The following is an 18,602-nucleotide window of genomic DNA, read 5'->3' as shown; positions in this document are numbered from 1 at the left end:
AAGGCCTGTTGTCCTTGGCTTGTCTTTTTAATAGTTTTTCTTCCCCCCTGTCATGTTTTGACCCAGCTGGATCACATCTGAAAAGCCAACTTCACCACGGTGGCCCACCTATGCGGTGTAAACCAATCTTAATGTGTTTTGTCTTTTTATAGGCGAAGACAGAGGAGCAGATCTCTGCAGAGCAGAACTGGTATGAGACTGAAAAAGTGTGGCTGGTTCACAAAGATGGATTCTCCCTGGGTATGTTACGGACTTTTACACACACAAGTTGACCATAATTGTTTTTAGTAAAAACACTTCCAAACTAAAGCCCACTTTGCTTTACTGATGTCAATGTCACAATAAAGGTTTATTGTAGACCTTTATCTATGAGAAAAGAGAACAGGGATCTTACTGAAGATATTAACGTTTTGGAGAGTCCTTGTGTAAAATCAAGTTCTACTTGTAAGGAAGGCTCTACTTCTCAAAGGCGGACTAATTGTCTGTATTATTGCTTTTGGTCACCTTTTGGGTTATCGAATGTTCTTTTTACATAACCTACTTGTCCCCAGTGCTTAAACCTGCTTGGTTTACTTATCTTTAAAATATAAACCAATCGTCATGTTTGCAATAAACCCTTCCATGCCTACCTGCCACTTAGTAATGAAACGGAAGGTAAGACAAGTCTTCTGTTTTTATAATCATCCAGGCCGGGACCACCATCAGGGCAGTATAGGTAGTACTGCGATCAGAGGCCCAGGCCAATAAGGGGCGCAAACTCCCCTGTTGACTGCCACCAACCCTATATTCTCTGCATGGAATCTATGTCGTTTCTCTTTTATGAAATGAAAGGGCCATATTTAATTCTGTGCTGTGAAGTATTTGTCCCTCATCCGATTTGTTCTATTTTTGCTAATTTGTCTCATGTAAATGTTTCACATCATACAACTAATTTTAATATAAAATCCAGACAACACGAGTAAACACTGAATGCAGCTTTTAAATGATCATTCCATTTATTAAAACCTATAACACATGTGATAAAGTTGTTCCCCCTAAACTTAATAACTGGTTGGGCCTCCCTTGGCAGTAACAACTGCAATCAAACGTTTCCCACAACCTATGATGAGTCTTTTACATCACTGTGGAGGAATTTTGGCCCACTCTTCTTTACAGAATAGTTTTAATTTGACTACAATGGAGGGTTTTTGAGCATGGACTGTCCGATTAATGTTTTGCCACAGCATCTTAATGGTGTTCAAGTCAGAGCTTTGACTCAGACACTCCAAAACCTTAACTTTTCGACCTCTGTGACCAATAGCGACCATGACATCTAAGCCGTTAGAAAGAGGGGGCGGCCTCCTCCGACAGAACAGTGCCCCCCATAAAATAAACATAATTCGTATTACCGTAGCCATAAAAGTCTGAACTATTACAATATAACATAATTTAATTGCATTATTTGGTGAAGAATTATTATTATTTTTTTTGGTTCTCAGCTGACAAAAAATGTAATAAGAAGTGATCAAGAAGTTGTATGTACCCAAAAAAACTACAGCTCGCCGTGCAAAAAACAAGGCCTCACACTGCTCAATCGACGGCTAAATGAAACTTATGGTTCTCAGAATATGACGACAAGCGTGTTTTGAAACCATTCATTTTTTAATTGTAAAAGTAGTAAAACGGTTAATATATTGTTTTTACCATATGATGAATGTCGTAAAAACGTAACCCAAAAAACGGCGGAATCACTGTTATTTTTTTTCCCATTCCACTTGACAGAATCTTTTTTCAGTTTCCCAGTACACTATATGGTACAATAAATGGTGCTGTGGAAAACTGATAAATGGCTTAGGCGGCAAGTTGTTAAAAGTAGTTTAATGATCTGAAACATTCAAGTGTAATAAATAGGCAAATATAGAAGAAATTGGCAAGGGGGCAAGTAGGTAACAATGGGCAAACATGGTTCCCACCATGGTGCTCCTCACTTTACGTAAATGTATAGACTCTAATTAATTAGTATTTTGTTTCCCCTCCCCCATGGACTTATGGTATGGTCGTGGGAGGCTGCATAAAGATTACATTTTTCTTCATGTCAAAATCAATGGGTCACGGTGCTTGAGAAGCCTTCATCCGATGCCCATATAATGTATGCCACAAAGTACAAGATGGAGGCTGATGACCATAATAGGGAGTTCATAGGCCCTGACCATGGGGCCCAGATATTTCTGATGGTGGGTCTGCATCCCTGTGTACTATTATTTTGAACCCCTCTCTCAGGCATGGCTTGGACAATATGGTGCAAATATGGGATCATCTGGGGAAACTCATTTTTTTTCACTGGACGTATTAGGATGATCTTCCAGACTCTTTCCACAGCAATGACTGTAAAGCAGGGATAGTACTATGAATAACCAAGTTTATACTGTGATAATAATAACCACTTGAAATGGCGTTTTTATTGTCAGATGTTTTGAATCTCGTTTTCTGTTCTGATCCCTAATGAGTCTTGACAGAAATGTCATCAAGCTGCTGAAGGTTCCCTCCCTGGCCATTCATATGAATAAGATTCATGTCCCATCTCCGTGACGTTAAACATTGAGAGCTGCACTAAATGAATGTGTATAAATACAAAGCACTGGATGAAATATGTATTATGTAATTGTGGCGCTTTACACTTACCAGCATGTAATGTGGACATGTGTATGGACTTACCTGGTGCTCTATTTCACGGGATGCTGCTCCATTCCAGGTCGCCATCGGGTCACGTGATGCATATTGTGACAAACTAAATCCTTTAGCGTCTACTGTAGAAACCGAATGTCGGTCTCTTAATGCTAGTTTATCAGACTCACATCAAGGCTCTCATAGACTTGCATGAAGACCCGGACGATCGGTCCCTACTGCAGACGCTATAGGATACACGGGGTCAGACTAAAGATCACGTGACCCAACGGCGGTCCGGAACGGAACAGCAGCCTGTGAAATACTTCAACAGGTAAAGGCTCCATGTACATGACAGTATTTTTCATCCGTAATTACGGAACCATTCATTTCTATTGGCCACGGACACCTTTCAGTATATTTACTGATGTGTGTCTGTGCTGAAAAAATTATACAACCTGTCCTATTCTTGTCAGTAATTACGGCAAAGACTCTCCCATAGAAGTCTATGGGAGCTTCCGTAAATACGGATGGCTTCTGATGTGCATCTGTAAACTGCCCGTATTTACGGAAGCATTGCTAGGCAACATGTTGATGACATAATTTGCAATCTCCCTCTTTTTGCAAGGATCTGTATATACGGATGCTTACTGATCCGTATTTACGGTCAGTATTTCAGGATCGATGAAAATACTGTCGTGTGTATGGGGCCTAAGTCTATATACGTGTCTACATTACATTACTGTGGCAGTTTTATCCAATCTATTACAGTAAATATGGAACTGTATTACCTCTTAATGCAAATAGTAGGGTTCCTTTGTATTACAACTGATCTCCTGTGATCAGCTTATTATTAGGGGACCCTTGCCCAATATGGACAACAACTGCTTTGTCCTATTCCTTCTAGAAATCTTTGCTGCTGGTATTAACACTGTTATTTGCTTCTACTTTGAACAGCGAATAAGCTGAATGCAGAAAACAGCAATCTACCTGAAGGAAAAGTGAAAATTCGACTGGAGAATGATGGGACAATACTGGACGTGGATGAGGATGATGTGGAAAAAGTGAGTTCTCTGTATACTTGTTAAGGAGGTTCCCTTCTGAGGTCCCGTTAGGTTCTTCCTCAGGATTAATATTTGATCTGTGCGTATGGGGGAAGGAAATGGTGCGGCGCTCCTTAATTGTTTACACAGGCACAGCGGCATTAATTGTTTACACAGGCACAGCGGCATTAATTGTTTACACAGGCACAGCGGCATTAATTGTTTACACAGGCACAGCGGCATCTTACTGGCAGATGTGTTTATACACAGATACGGGTTTATGGATAGAGTGCTTTCTTTTATTATAAAGGACAAGTTCATTGTAAGATGGCAGTGAAGAGGACAATAATATAAGTATCTGTTTGTTTGATGTGCCCCGGGACTACAATAGTAATGTCCTCTGACTTGGGATGAAATAGAATAAATTCACACAAGATATGGACTATTTAGTGAACCGTTCATTAAATCTGAGGTGATTCCGACTAACTCTATCTTGGACCATTTCAGTTTGGAGGTGTATGATGCTCCGTTGAAATGACTGAACTCGTTTTGTATGTCCTTTTCCTTAGGCGAACCCTCCGTCTCATGATCGAGTGGAAGACTTGGCCTCCCTGGTTTATCTGAATGAAGCCAGTGTACTGCATACACTGCGGCAACGATTTGGAGGGAACTTACTCCACACATTTGCTGGACCAGCTATGGTTATCATGAATCCCATGAGCTCTCCTTCTATATATTCTGAGAAGGTATGACCGAGTTTTGCATTTTATCTGGTGGACATGGAATGCACAAAATGTATTATGTGTTTTAGACACTTTTTACACTCGATAGCGTCTAGGAAAAGGGGTGTGGGTAAGAAGAGTCTTAAAATGTACCAGATATATTAAGGGTAAAGTATGCCAGCAATGGGGTGGCATAAGGAAAAAGTGTCTACCAATATTTACCAAATTTACCATACAGCGCATGCCTCTGTGATTAATTTGGCACAGTTTTTGCCTACCTGGGCTAGTTTACCATGTCTTAATTTAAGACCGAATTAATAAATCTGCCCCAATATGTTTTTTCTTTTTTTTTTTACTATCACATTTTTTTTGTATGTGCTTTAAACAAGCTAGAAATCTGTAAATGGTATCTAAATTGTATGTCATACTTTACTGTGGCTGTAACAATGTGTTCTTTCCTTACTACAAACTATTTTAATAAAATATCTCCAGTCTCCAGTCATTGATGAGTAAGGAACATGGCTAGCCATGCTTCAGCAAGAAGGATTTATTATTATTATGGTTTTTCGGTTTTTAACCAGCATCAATGTCTTTGTTAGGCAACTAAAGACTGAAATTCACTATGATTTTTGATATAAGGAAATTATTTCATGCAGTTCTGGAAATTGTTTTTTTGCCCACACATGACCACATGTCAGCAGCAATAAGTTTCTGCTGAATACTGTAATGTGGTATGATTGTGATATATAACAGTACACTTTCATTTCATTTGACACTCTGTAGAACATTTTTAGGTTACTATGCACGCAATAGAATTATATGGGTTTTAAATGTAGTATTATTACAAAAAAGTATATTCTTACAATACACACAATGTACCCATATTGTATTAAATAGTGAACTTTGTCCCCCAAGTACCTTCTTTGAGTAATAATATGCCTCCATTAAACCATGTTTCTCATGTTAAATGATCTGATACCTCCAACTCATAACTCCAAATTCACATTCAGAAATGGGAATAAAATTCTGTATAAGAATGTACAGATGTTTCCAGTTAAGTGACGAGATTCTACTGAAATCCATCTCATCCGGCCGCCGTTCCTACAGGTCACGTCTGACCGTTGTTCTGGTTGCCAGGAATACTCTGCTTCCGTTTGGAAGTATGAGGCAGATTTTCCTCTCCCTGCACGCCGATTTTCGCTGCGTTTTTCGCCCGCGGGCATAAAACGTAGTGAAATACGCTTTCTCTGCCTCCCATTGAAATCAATGGGTAGTCAGAGGCGTAAACGCCCGAAGATAGGGAGAAAATCGCCCCCGTCTCCCATTGAAATCAATGGGAGGCATTTTAGGGCCGTTTTTGACGAGTTTTGCGGCGCGGTTTCCGCGTCAAAAATCTTGTAAAAAAAACTCTGTGTGAACATAGCATTAATGTGGTTATGCAGATTTGAGCAACTATTTGCCATTTTTAAGCCAATTCAGCACTTTTTTTTATTAAAATCGACACAATCCATGACCATCTAATGTGTGTGGGGACAACCCAGTAAGATTTCGATGGGTCTTATTGTAACCTGTTTGATCCTGTTTTCCTTGGTGAGAAGCACGACTCCTTTTTTTGTGGTGACTCCGCGACACAATACGTTCTAATAAGAGATTTCTTAGCTTTTTATGCCAGACGCTATTCTTCAGGTATTATTTCTAAGACTAGCTCGCCAGCAGGATTGGTCACAGCCGCCTTTGATGGACACTTATATCTGAAGCCGTGTCCTGTTGTCCTTTCCATTTGCTCTTTATGAAATACAGTAGTAGGCCTCAGGGGATGCCGTTTTGCACTCAAATTACCCTTCATTTCCAGCAGCAGAGACCCCTTATTTTTCCCCCCACGGACATCAATCTCCCCAGTCTTTATTATGTTTGCTCTGAAGTAAGATGCATCAGGGCGGCCCGGGTCATTCACTTCCTGTCAGTACTTTTCCCTTTCCCGTGTTTAATGTGTTCCGGGTTTCCATGGTAACAACAATTCCCCTGCGCTATTTAATGCAGGTACATTTACTCCTTATTATGGTCGCAGACAAGTTCCCTAATAAAATCAGCCCTTATCTGCCGTCGGTTTGGTCATCTGAAATCCATGTGTATAAACTAAAAGCATTCTGTAGACAGAAGATGGCAGAGCGCTGTGGGGCACTTCGAAGTTTTGTTGCCAGTTTTTTTTGTCGGTGAAAATCGCGCCGATTTTATCGGACATGTGCCATTTCCACAAATGGTTTATGAATATGGGTAAAGTTCTATAAATTAGCTTACACCTGCCAAGATTCATTTATTGGACAAAGGGCATTGCAAACTTAATGGTCGGTAACCAGCCCCATTCTTCATCTCTGAACTGAGTACCAAAATGGAATAGATTGCAGCACCTCCATTTGGAAATATAGTCCTTTATTCACTTATTAGTGCTGCGATCTATTCCATTTCAGTATTTACGGTCTGTTGAACCAGGACTTATTGTTACTTGGCATCTGGCCTCTAATATATAGCCATAAAGTGGAGTGCTGCTGACCTTTTTTTTTTTTTGCTCTGACCTAAATCGCCACATAAATCTGAAAACCTCTAGTGCAAACAAAAATAATCTAAAAGTAAAGAAATTTGTAACCTGCTTTCATGATCTTGCTTTTGGCTTTTTCCTTATCATTTGCAGCCTCCTCTTCTGGGCAGTCCTTTGAAATAAGTAATAATAAAAACAATGTGTTGCTTGCCGGCCAACAGTCAGGCATTGTTGACTGGACCGCCCCTTTTCAGTTGTTAGAAAGCATTTAGGGGCAGTCCAGACTACACAGCCAGACTGCAGTAAAACAACCAACAGGTTTTTAGACCAACAAGGCTCAAAAGTTAATGAAATGATATTATACATATTTTACCAGTGTTTAAAGTATAATTATACCTCATGGCCACATTCAGACATGGCTGATCCACACTGAAAATCCACAACATATTAGACTAAAATATATGTGAATGGAATTGTCAAAATCCTATTCACGCTAGCAGATTTTTCTAAAATTCGCTCCATGCCGATTTATGTTGCTTCAGATTTTCACTGCGGATTTCGCCTTTTGCTATGCAACATGTAAGACGTGGATTTGTTGTAGATTTGCAGTATGAACTCACCGTAAAGGTAAGTCTATGTGTAGAGGATTATTCCCAGCACCGAATTTGCAGTGAATCCGTGTAAGATCTGCTGCAAATCTGCCCCTATGCATTACAAATGGTGAAATCTGCGGTGAAAATCGACTGCATCACAGCATGCTCTGATTATCACGCCAAAAACCCCATCCAGATGTATTGTGCTGTAAACTGCAGCGGATTTTCAGTGTGGAATCTGCCCTGGAAAATCTGCTGCAATTCCACCAATTCTGAACGTGGCCTTTTGACATTGATCCCAGCATTGGAATTAAAAAAGCATTTAGGGTTTTAAAAACAAATCCTGCTTCGCACTATTTCTTGGGCTTCCTGTCAGAGAGATGCAATGTGCTGTTCTCATTACTTTCCCTCATGTCTAATAATTTGCATAATTCCCCCCCAACTGTGGTAGCATCTGTACTGAGCGCTGAGAAAATGGAGTTTTCACCCAGGAAAGTGTTTTGTGTCAGACGCATGATGTCTGCCATAATGAGTTCTGCTGCATGCTGGGTATGTTTCCAGTGCCTGACACATTGTCACAACTGTATTGTTCCCCGTACTCTTCATCAATAATAAAATGGTAGTATATCAAGTACTGGTTATATTTGTATCTTACGATCCATTTTGCTTTTGCTACATATATAATTTGGTGGTTACGGAATAATATAGAGGCAACCCCTGCACATTCCATAGGATCTGTGGACATGAGGAGCTTGTTTTTGTTTAGCCCATCACCGTGGCCATGCGTCTCCAAAAACATACGTATAAAATAAATAGTATTTCAGTTTTGCTATAAAGCTCTGACGCCTCCATGCCATCTTGTACTTTAGTTCTCCATGCTTCCATACATTACGCACGTGGCATAATACAGTACAACTGTAGATATACCACATATGCAGCGCTGTGATCATTCAAGCAGGTGCCGTAAAATAAATGTGTGAGGATTTGTCATTCTCTGTGTCTTTAGCAGGTTGATATGGAGGCTTTACAGGTCACACATCAGTGGCTGGCCCTCCTGATGGGGTTGTTGGTCAATTTTGATTTGATATGTCTGAGGTGTTGTCTTACATATTATTCATGTCTTGTTGCAGGTGATGCACATGTTTAAGGGATGTCGTAGAGAAGACACATCACCTCATATATATGGCGTGGCACAAGCTGCATACTGGAATATGCTCATGACGCGCCAGGATCAGTCCATCGTCTTACTGGGGAGCAGTGGTTCCGGAAAAACGACAAGCTGCCAACATGTCATCCAATACCTGGCTACGGTGTCTGGCAGCACAGGAAAGATCTTCTCAGGTATAGGAGGGGTACATAGAAGACAATAGGAAACAATATTTTCCTACCTTACAAGTGTAGAAGTGCCGATTTTGTAGTATTCAATATACATAGAATTGTTGAAATAAATATAAAAATATTTGATCTCTCTATATAATTGTTGGCTAGTAAAACAGTCTCTTTTATGAGGTTTCATAGTATTGTAATGCTAGTGTAGGCCACTAGGTGGCAATCCCTTATAAGTGTGTGTACAAAGTACGGTAATAACATTTTGCTAGGATGTGCCATAATTTTCTGATTGTCGGGGGTCGTTCCAGAGGTCGGACCCCATCGATCATAATGTTATGGCGTGTCCTAGTGATATGACATCACATTACAAGATGGACATACACCTGTTATTGTGCAAGTATTAGGTATGTACCAGAATGCTCTAATTTATTGACCGCAAGCAGAGATCTTGAAACACAAAGTATATTAGAAAGTTGCAGAACATTATGCATGAATTAAGATTTACTTATCTAGACTTATGTATTGGGGAGTTTACATTTATCAGAATCCATTCCTTTATGAACGCAGAAGTTATAATTAACAAAATGGATGTTGAGATTATGGTCTTGATTTTGTAGCTGAAAAATGGCAAGCGGTATACGCCATCCTGGAAGCTTTTGGCAATAGCGGCTCAAGTCTCAATGGAAATGCCACTCGGTTCTCCCAGATCATTTCATTGGACTTTGACCAGGCTGGACAGATGTCTTCTGCCGCTATACAGGTGAGAGAGGAGTCTTACATATGATATCAATGAGCTTCTGGTCTCTAGCAAGATCCTGCATGGGAAATGGGCTTGGATTTGGAAACCGCTGTGACGTGTGATTTAGCCTTCCGCAGAGAAGGGATTATCATTGGGTACTAAGTAGCTTTTCAGAAATGTGCAGGTACTCGCTTCTAACTAGAAAGCAAATTCCATGAGTGTAAGGGCCTGTTCACATCAGCGGTGGCTTTCCGTTGAGGGGTTCCTACAGCCTCCCTGTAGATGGTGCCGCACAGCTTCCCCGTAGATGGTGCCGCACAGCTTCCCTGTATATGATGCCACACGGTCTCCCTGTATATGATGCCACACGGTCTCCCTGTATATGATGCCACACGGTCTCCCTGTATATGATGCCACACGGTCTCCCTGTATATGATGCCACACGGTCTCCCTGTATATGATGCCACACGGTCTCCCTGTATATGATGCCACACGGTCTCCCTGTATATGATGCCACACAGCCCTCCTGTATATGATGCCACACAGCCCTCCTGTATATGATGCCACACAGCCCTCCTGTATATGATGCCACACAGCCCTCCTGTATATGATGACACACAGCCTCCCTGAATATGATGCCACACACCTCTCCGGAGAAAGCAACCCCCCCCCCCCCCCCCCGTAGTGAATTTTCCTGGGACTGTCTCTGTAAATTCTGGACAGTCCCGCAAAATTTGCTACAGTTGACAACTATGTACAATGCCTCCTGTACTAGCGCCACACTACCCTAGTGAGCGCAACAATAACCGACATTTATTAATAAACTTCCGGCTGAATGTCCTACACACTTACCGATGCAGCTCCGTCTTCTTCAGGTTTGGTCTCTAGTCTTCACGGGTTCTGTGAAGGCTTGTGTGAACATATCATTAGGCTGAGTTCACACGGGGTAGATACGCTGAGTTGCAGGGAATTCCGGGTGAAAAACCGCACCAAACCACCAGTTTTTCGCCCGGAATGCCTGCTGTGAAAAACTGCATAATTTAATCGACGTTTATGACGTTTCATCCCTGGAGACCGCGTCACACCAGGAGGCCGGCCCTCTGACGTCATCCAGGCTGGCCTACTGGGATGACGTTTCATGGGATGAAACGTAATCCCAGGAGGCTGCTCTGGAGGTAGAAACACAGACTTCTGGATACTTCTTGTTTTTTTTTTTGTTTTTTTTTCTGAGTTGCATTTTTTTGCGGCAGAATCACTGTGAACCCGCCGGGGATTTTCTGCAACTAATTTCTGTTGCGGAAAATCCGCAGTATTTACGCAACATGTGAACTGACCCTTATAGTGACACTAAAATTTTTTGTGTATTTCAGACCATGCTGTTGGAGAAACTCAGAGTGGCCAGACGTCCAGAAAATGAAGCCACATTTAATGTATTTTACTACCTCCTGGCTGGGGCAGACAACACACTCCGGTAATTTAAAAAGCAACATTTTGCTATTGAACTTTGCACAATATCACCAACGTCCTATAGGGGGAACCTATAACATTTGTGAATTTTTAATATAGTATTTGTCCCGATAATCCATTAGGAATCCTAAATGTAGATGTTCATGTTGTCCTTTTGAGTGTTTAGTATCCTTATATCTCATACAGTTTAACTAAATCTCTTTTTTTTAAATTTTTTGTTTTATCCAATTAAAAAAGGAGCCTGTAAAATGGTTTTCTGTGCCCAGATCTCATATTTGCTCTCTGGGTTCTGTGTTATTGCCACGTGATGTCATTTACAAGACTACGCTACTACTATTGGATATTCGTTTTATTAAAAGGAATCTATTACCAGGAGACACCCCTTTAACCTTGTTAGATGCCATAAATTAACGGGATATGTTCTTATTTTAGGTCCATTTGGTAAGACGACATGTTTTCTGTTGCTATCCTGCCGAATTCTAATTGACCTACACTTTATCTTTCACAACTTTATGTGATTTGCCATCTGCAATTACAAATGATCCCTCCAGCTGGCATTTTATGTAGAGTTAGTGCAGCATAATTTGCAGCAGTTTGTTACTCAATGCTTAATTTATTGCTTGCTTAAAGGGATCTCCGGTTTTAATCATTATATCGCTTTTAGTTTCAAAATTGTCTGCTACTTTTTTAATCCCTTTCCGACATTTGTCATAGGGTTACGTTATAGCCAACAAGGAGAAGTATAAAGCACCCTCACGGGCTGACCCCACACCATACTCAGCAGGTGTCAGCTGTATGTTACAGCTGCCACTTCACTTCAACAGGCGGGATCGGAGATCAGTCCGATCCCGGTAGTTTAACTACTTAGATGCCACGGTCAATAGCGACCATGGCATGTAAGCCGTTAGAAAGAGGGGACAATCCCCTCTGACAGACCATCGTTCCCCTGTGGCACAATGGCAGGGTCCCGATGGTTGTCATGGCAGCCTGGGGATCTAATAAAGGCCCCCATATCTACCATCCTTCTGCTGCCAAAGGGCTTAATAGGAGCACAGTATATTGTGCAAGAGATCCAACAATCACCAGTTCAAGTCTCCTAGGGCAATTATTTAAAAAAATAAAAATCACTGTTCTCCCCCCCCCCATTTTACCCCACAAAGAATTTTTGTTCCAGTTTCCCCAGTACATTATATTGTACAATAAATAATGCCATGAAAAACTACAACTTGTCCTGCAAAAAAATGGCTGCAGCTTCAAGGGGTTAATATATCTTTATAGTGCTCTAAGCTGTGTTTTTTTTTATACAGACCTCTGAATCTCTCATGAATAGACATAAATTTGAAACCTAACACTCTGGCTGCCTGTAGTCCCCACTAGAGGGAGCATGGGAGTTAATTGCATACTGTCTTATCATGAAATTCAATGTATCACAGTATTCAGCTAGCTCCAATGCTCCCTCTAGTGGTTACTGCAGAGGGCCAGAATGTTATATTTCAAATTTATGTCTATGCGGTGGGTTTGGAGCTCTGTATCAGAGAAATAGCGCTCCTACCGCTATAAAGATATTAAGAAATTAATTGCCACAGAATTTTTAACCTATTTAGATTTTTTTTTAAAATAAAATAGTATTGGCGAATGGATATTATTTACTTGAGACTTTTTCCTGTTTAACAAAGAATAAAGACTTGGTCCCTTTGCTGATGATGGTAGTCAATTAACAGTTTTGCATTAATAAAAGTTACTCCAGCAAATCACTTGTCTTTTAGATGGTCTGGCTGTATGAACTTGTATGATTTAAAGGGGTTGTTCATTGTGGGTAAGTTCTCCTGTTATGATACAGACATATGTAAGGAATAGAAAGGGGTTGCCTGCTCAGTACCCAGTTGCCCATTATCTTCAGTTGGTGCCGCATAGATTTACCATTGTCCTGCCGTTTTGCTGAAAGAGATATGAATAGTAAGCAGCCACTTTACTTCATGTTAACAGCTGATCATTGGGTCCAGGCACGTTGTGAGACGTTGTGATGGACAGCGCAAAGTGGACATTACCTTTCAATATAAACTTTCTAGCATGGCTATTGGTCAATAATACTGAAATAAATCTTGTCTTTAATTCTCCAGGACAGAGCTTCATCTTAACCACTTGGCAGATAACAATGTGTTTGGCATTACATCCAAGGTAAGCTGCGCCGGTCTCCTCTACTTAGAAGGTTATTATTCCACTGGCGCATACTCCTACATTTCTACTATCTGGGACCAAGGGCTTAAGCCAGTTCCATGACCGTCGCCCTCCTGTTGTATTCTGTCGCAGCTGAGCAGACGCTGCATATTGGGTTTATTATACCGTGTGAAGATGTAATTGGTGCTAGACTTCTAGTGACTGCTTGGTGCATCGTGAATGGTATTCTATAATCTGGTATCTGTGATTACCAGGAATGCTTGTACGCTGCCGCTCACCTTGCTCCGTCACCTCATTGTGCAGAGTACGATTGAGCTGCTTACTTCCAAAATTAAGGTGACTATGGAGAGTGAGACTTTTTATGGATTAAAATATTTTAAAGGCTTTGTCACCTTTAATCCTGCTGAAGTATAGCGTCCTTCTATGTTGCCGTGATCCTCTGTGACATTGTACAATATGGTAGAAAATGGGTATTGACCCAAAGATAAAAATACAATGATGCCAACTTCACACAATGTTTTTGTCGAGCGTTTTAAACTACATGACTAAAAACACATGGAAAAATGACAGTGTTTTTAAATGTGAAATACATTTTTTGTTTTTTTTATAGCATTTTTTAAATTTAGTGTCATCTAGTACATGTGTTTTTTGAAGTCCTGTAGAGAAGGCTATGGGAAAAACGCCATAAAAATACCATACTTAGAGCATGTTGCATTTGGGGGGATTCTACCTATCCCAAAAAATGCCACAATCCAAAATAATGTGTAAGGAGGCTGAAATTTACCATAGACTTTAAAGTAACATTTGGCCGCAGTATTTTTGGGGGAAATGAACTGCCAAAAAAAGGCAGTGGAAAATGCCACCAAATATGTACAATACACTGTGTGCGAATCCAGCCTAAATACAGCAAAGCGGTTTCAAACTTAAAGGGAACCAGTCAGCATGTTCATGCTGCCATAATAACAATCAGCATGATCTAGTGACGGGTGCCCTGATTACACTAAACTACGCTTTACTGTAAAGCACTGCAGCGTTTCAGAGAAATCCTAGTTTTAATTCTTGTTTGCGTCCTTAAGTATTGGGCTCACGGAAAAGTGTTCGCCGGGTGGCTGCCCACCATCTTCTCCCTGCCCAGTACAACTTGAGTGACAGGTTTTCTCCCTATTTATGTCAATGGAAGGACCTGTCAATCTACTGAACAGGACGGGGAGAAGTTCACTTGTCTCAAGAGGTATATAGTTCTCAACAAAAACAACTGTTTTGCGGATGCCTCCGAGTAATAACCATTCTGGTATCACTGGACCCCATGTCTGTCAGTCTTCTTAGAATGAAATGACTAATTTCTAAAAAAAAAAAGTAATGATTAGAGAATTACATTCTGTATGTACACAAGGGTAACAAGCGACCTGACTGAAATTGCATGCACATACATTACATTTATTGTTTGAGCACCATAATAAGCCGCTGTATGGTCACTGAGGAGTCTGATCTCCATCCTTCCTCCCACAGTAAGTATTACTCGGCATGTATCGTCAAGTGCTTTCTTATTTCCACCAGACCAGTATGGAGGTTATTATTTCTGGAGCCCAGCCACCGTTGCAGAATATATTACAAAACTGCATAGATTGCAATCCCATAATAAAACACCTTCGAAAATCCCAGCTATGTATTTGATGTTTTCTAACCCGTAGAACGAGATGAAATTTGAAGAAACAAGGTCATTTTCTACCACCTTTAAAATGGACGTGATTGATCGATTTCAGTAGCCGGAGTCTGTTGATAGAGTAGCGATTGTCCTACAATTGCATACATAGCAGTTCCCTAATGTTCCAACCTAATCAATTTTTTTTAAAATTACTACAAAAACTGGATAACGCATGTGCGAGGGGCGTCATCTGCATAAAATCTGCTTATCCGAACAAGATAATATTCACTTAAGATAACCATAGTAAGTGTGTGCCAGGTGACTCACGTGGTGACCACGTATAAGCAGAACAATCTGCGCCATGCTCTCACTTTAATATCTGATCCTTCCATATATCGGAGTATTGCTAGCTTTGCTTCCTGAAGTCACCAGGATCCATATTTTATGTTTTGTACAGGGGGAAGACAAGCAGAAGTCCGCGCAGCTGTTCAGCAAACTGCAGGCGGCCATGAAAATCCTGGGCATCTCCAGTGAGGAACAAAAGGCCTTTTGGTTAATTCTTGGAGCCATTTATCACTTGGGATCAGCTGGAGCCACCAAAGGTATCAATTATTGTCCTTGTAGGAGAGCAGAACGCGGAGATATGACATCTGTTCCCGTAGTCTTATTCTGTAAACTCTACAGGCCTGTAAAGGATCGCAGTCAGTGTAGACGAGCGTTCATTAGCAATCATGATGCGTATGGAAGTTTAGCTCACAACCTATAGCCGCACACATTTATGAGATATGATATCACGATCTAGTTCTCAGGCCAACGTGTATTACTAGATCTATGGCAGACAGATAACTGAGGTCTGCGGATTAGACCAGGTCCTCAACGTTGGTGTTCGTGCCTATTTTACATGCCGGGAGTTTTCTATGTAGCCAGCAGCCTGTTATTATGATGACAAAGGATAGAGGAAGACACCTTAATAACTACAAGAGACTTCATAATTGAGACTTGACTGAAAGGCTGTTAAATTTAGTCATCTCTAAAAAAAGAATAATTTGTATAGAACTGACAGATCAATATGATTATAAATGAAGGGAAATGATGTGCAGGGGAAAGCACAAGGAAGAGTAAATGGAATCCATTAACTAGTAAAGTAAGAAGTATTATGGTGGCGGCATTTCTTTTATAGTCTTACTGATTGACCATGCAGGATAAGGCCTCGTTCACACAGAGAAGACATGGAGTTCCTATGGGTCCGTAGCTGTAGGGCTCAGTGCGTGGGTGTTTGGTGCCTCTATACTGCACTGTATTTTCCCCTAGAAGCAATGTTTTTAGGAAAAATCACCCCTGTTATAGAGCATGCAATAAAACATGCCAAAAAATGAATCTATGAGATGAAACCTTCGTATGGCATCTGTAGCATGTGGTCAGACAGTATGGACTCATACATTTCTATGGGTGCCGTATCATGACTCTATATAATATAGATCCATAATACGGCCTTGCGCATGAGCCCTGAAGATGGCCACTGATGTTTAGTTGGTAACCATGGCATGGGTGGTCTTGTCACCGGAAGACCGTGTTTCTTATATTGAGATTACCAAAGAAATTCGCAGGGAAAAAAAACGCACCTAAAGGCGCGTTTTCCAGTTCGGTTTTTCCGGCTTGATGCATTTTTCGGCGAGTTTTTCGGCGAGTTTTCATGCTGTGGATTTTGGTGCGATTTACCACAGCTCTAGGCGGATAGAGTTCGCAAGTGGAAACGCAAGATAGATTGACATGCTGTGGATTCTAAAAAACGCACCATTTCGGTCCCGAAAAATACTGCAGTGTGTTCATGAGGTTTCCTGGAATCTCATGGACTATGCTGGTACTGTATTACACTGCGGATTTGCAAAACTGCACGTAATAGGCATCGTGTGCATTGACCCTTAAGGTTATGATAGTGACTTGCGGTGGCTCCGTCCCCTCAGCACTATGGTATGTTTTTTGTATTGGCACTTATCTGCCCGAATAACCGTGAGGCAGATGGTATAATGTGTCTTGTCTGCAATGAATAACCCTTGTATAACCTTACCATCCCCCGCAGTCTCCGATGTAGATGCTCTGGGTAACTTGGTTTGACTCTTACTGAGTTTGCGTTTCTATTTGATCTTTTTGTGTGCATTTCTTTCTCATCCTCCAGCTGCGGATCACATTCTGCCTCTCTGTATAGCATGGAGCATGACTAATTCTGACCAGGCACTGAGATCTGGAAATAGTCACGTCCAGCCTCACAAGAATGGCTTGCCACCTACATCGCTTCATCTCCTGTGCCTAAACTTTTATACAATAATAGTATTATCCCAAAGATCTCACATTTTATCTGCACAGATTTTTATTTTTTTATCCAAACAAATCAAATCCACAGAAATCAAATGCTGAAGTGAAATAAAGTAAATTTTATGCAAAGCGAAGGGTAAGGCCACATGGAGCAGGCGACATCAGAGACCCAGCCGATAACTGGTTCTTCTACACGGTTTTCAAACTCATAGTAAATGGTTGGACGGTTTTGCTTGTACACTGCTGTTTACCTCCAAAATTGTGCATCCTTGAGGGGGTCGATTTATTAATGGCCACATAATTTTGCAGGTAAGCAGCAATTTTACTAGCAGAACCGCACAGCCATGAATAATCCATTTCAAAAACCACGGCAAACATCACGTCAGCACAGATTTTGGCCACGTCTAGGCCGCCCGGCCGCTGCCTCGTGTGGGCTTACCCACGTGTGCAGCATTTCTATAAATGTCCGGTCATTGAGGTCTGGCCAAGTCCTATGGATTTTGTTGTTCTGTGGGCGAGTACACATTCTTCAGTCAGCCAAGTTTTTATAATGCGGTTAATGTGTAGTAGTGGAAACCGTGGCCTACATTGGCTAAGCCCGGCATATCTTATGCCAGATAAGGAGGTACATGGAGTGATTTGCACCACATCTATTTAAAAAGGTGCAAGTTTCTTAATAAATTTAGTGTTATTTTGAACTCTGCCAGTCATAACTTCATATCTGCGCCTGCTATGAGCAGACGTAGGTCTTGCACTAAAATGTTAGCCGTTTACACCTCTTTTCCTAATAAATATGGCCTAAACTCAGTCTCCTTGGAGACCACACCCACTTAATTGTAATTTCCCAAATTTGATGAGCAACAAGAAAAGTCACACATTTTACAGCAAATTTGCTGCACTTCACAGTTTGCGCGGCTTATGCCAAAAACTGGCATAAATTGCTTTGTAAATTTGCGATAATATTTCTAAAAGCATTGCAGATGCTTTTTTTGTCTTAAACCACTAGAGGGCAGGCTGCAGCAAGCTTTGCAGTAACAATAGTGCCATTACTTTGATAACACTTACATACTTGCAGTGAGGTCGACAGAAATATTTTGGTAATGTCCCGATAAGCGAAAATGTCTGATTTTTTTAGATAACTGCACATTTAATATTTCAGTAAAGCTTTTGCTTCTTTTCACAGCCACTTTGTGCCAATGTGCTCACTATGGTGCCACCACTCTATGGCTAATTAGATATCATAGGGTCTATCGTGTCTAGATGTTGTACATAATAACTTGAATGCATGCTTTTCTTCACCTCACTTGGTCTCATGGTCGCATGATGTATTAACCCATCTTGTCTTAAAACGTTACTCTGGACATTAGAAGCCTAAGCTATTTTTAACTACGTTA

General features: G+C 40.9%; 1 protein-coding gene across 7 annotated transcripts in view; it reads left to right on the top strand.

The window, feature by feature from the left end:
* MYO18A (myosin XVIIIA) overlaps positions 1-18,602 on the top strand; it is a 311,527-nt gene that overhangs the window by 144,904 nt on the left and 148,021 nt on the right. For all 7 annotated transcript variants that reach the window (XM_075854304.1, XM_075854303.1, XM_075854300.1 and 4 more), the window contains 8 exons: positions 153-240; positions 3,601-3,707; positions 4,256-4,432; positions 8,668-8,878; positions 9,484-9,626; positions 10,976-11,076; positions 13,193-13,250; positions 15,353-15,497. In XM_075854304.1, coding sequence (XP_075710419.1) covers positions 153-240; positions 3,601-3,707; positions 4,256-4,432; positions 8,668-8,878; positions 9,484-9,626; positions 10,976-11,076; positions 13,193-13,250; positions 15,353-15,497 — 1,030 coding nt within the window. The remainder of the gene's footprint in view (positions 1-152; positions 241-3,600; positions 3,708-4,255; positions 4,433-8,667; positions 8,879-9,483; positions 9,627-10,975; positions 11,077-13,192; positions 13,251-15,352; positions 15,498-18,602) is intronic.

Source organism: Rhinoderma darwinii, chromosome 2, assembly GCF_050947455.1.
Source record: "Rhinoderma darwinii isolate aRhiDar2 chromosome 2, aRhiDar2.hap1, whole genome shotgun sequence".
NCBI classification, from domain to species: Eukaryota; Metazoa; Chordata; class Amphibia; order Anura; family Rhinodermatidae; genus Rhinoderma; species Rhinoderma darwinii.
Note: the sequence above shows the minus strand (reverse complement) of the source record. Positions and strands in the feature narration are given on the sequence as shown.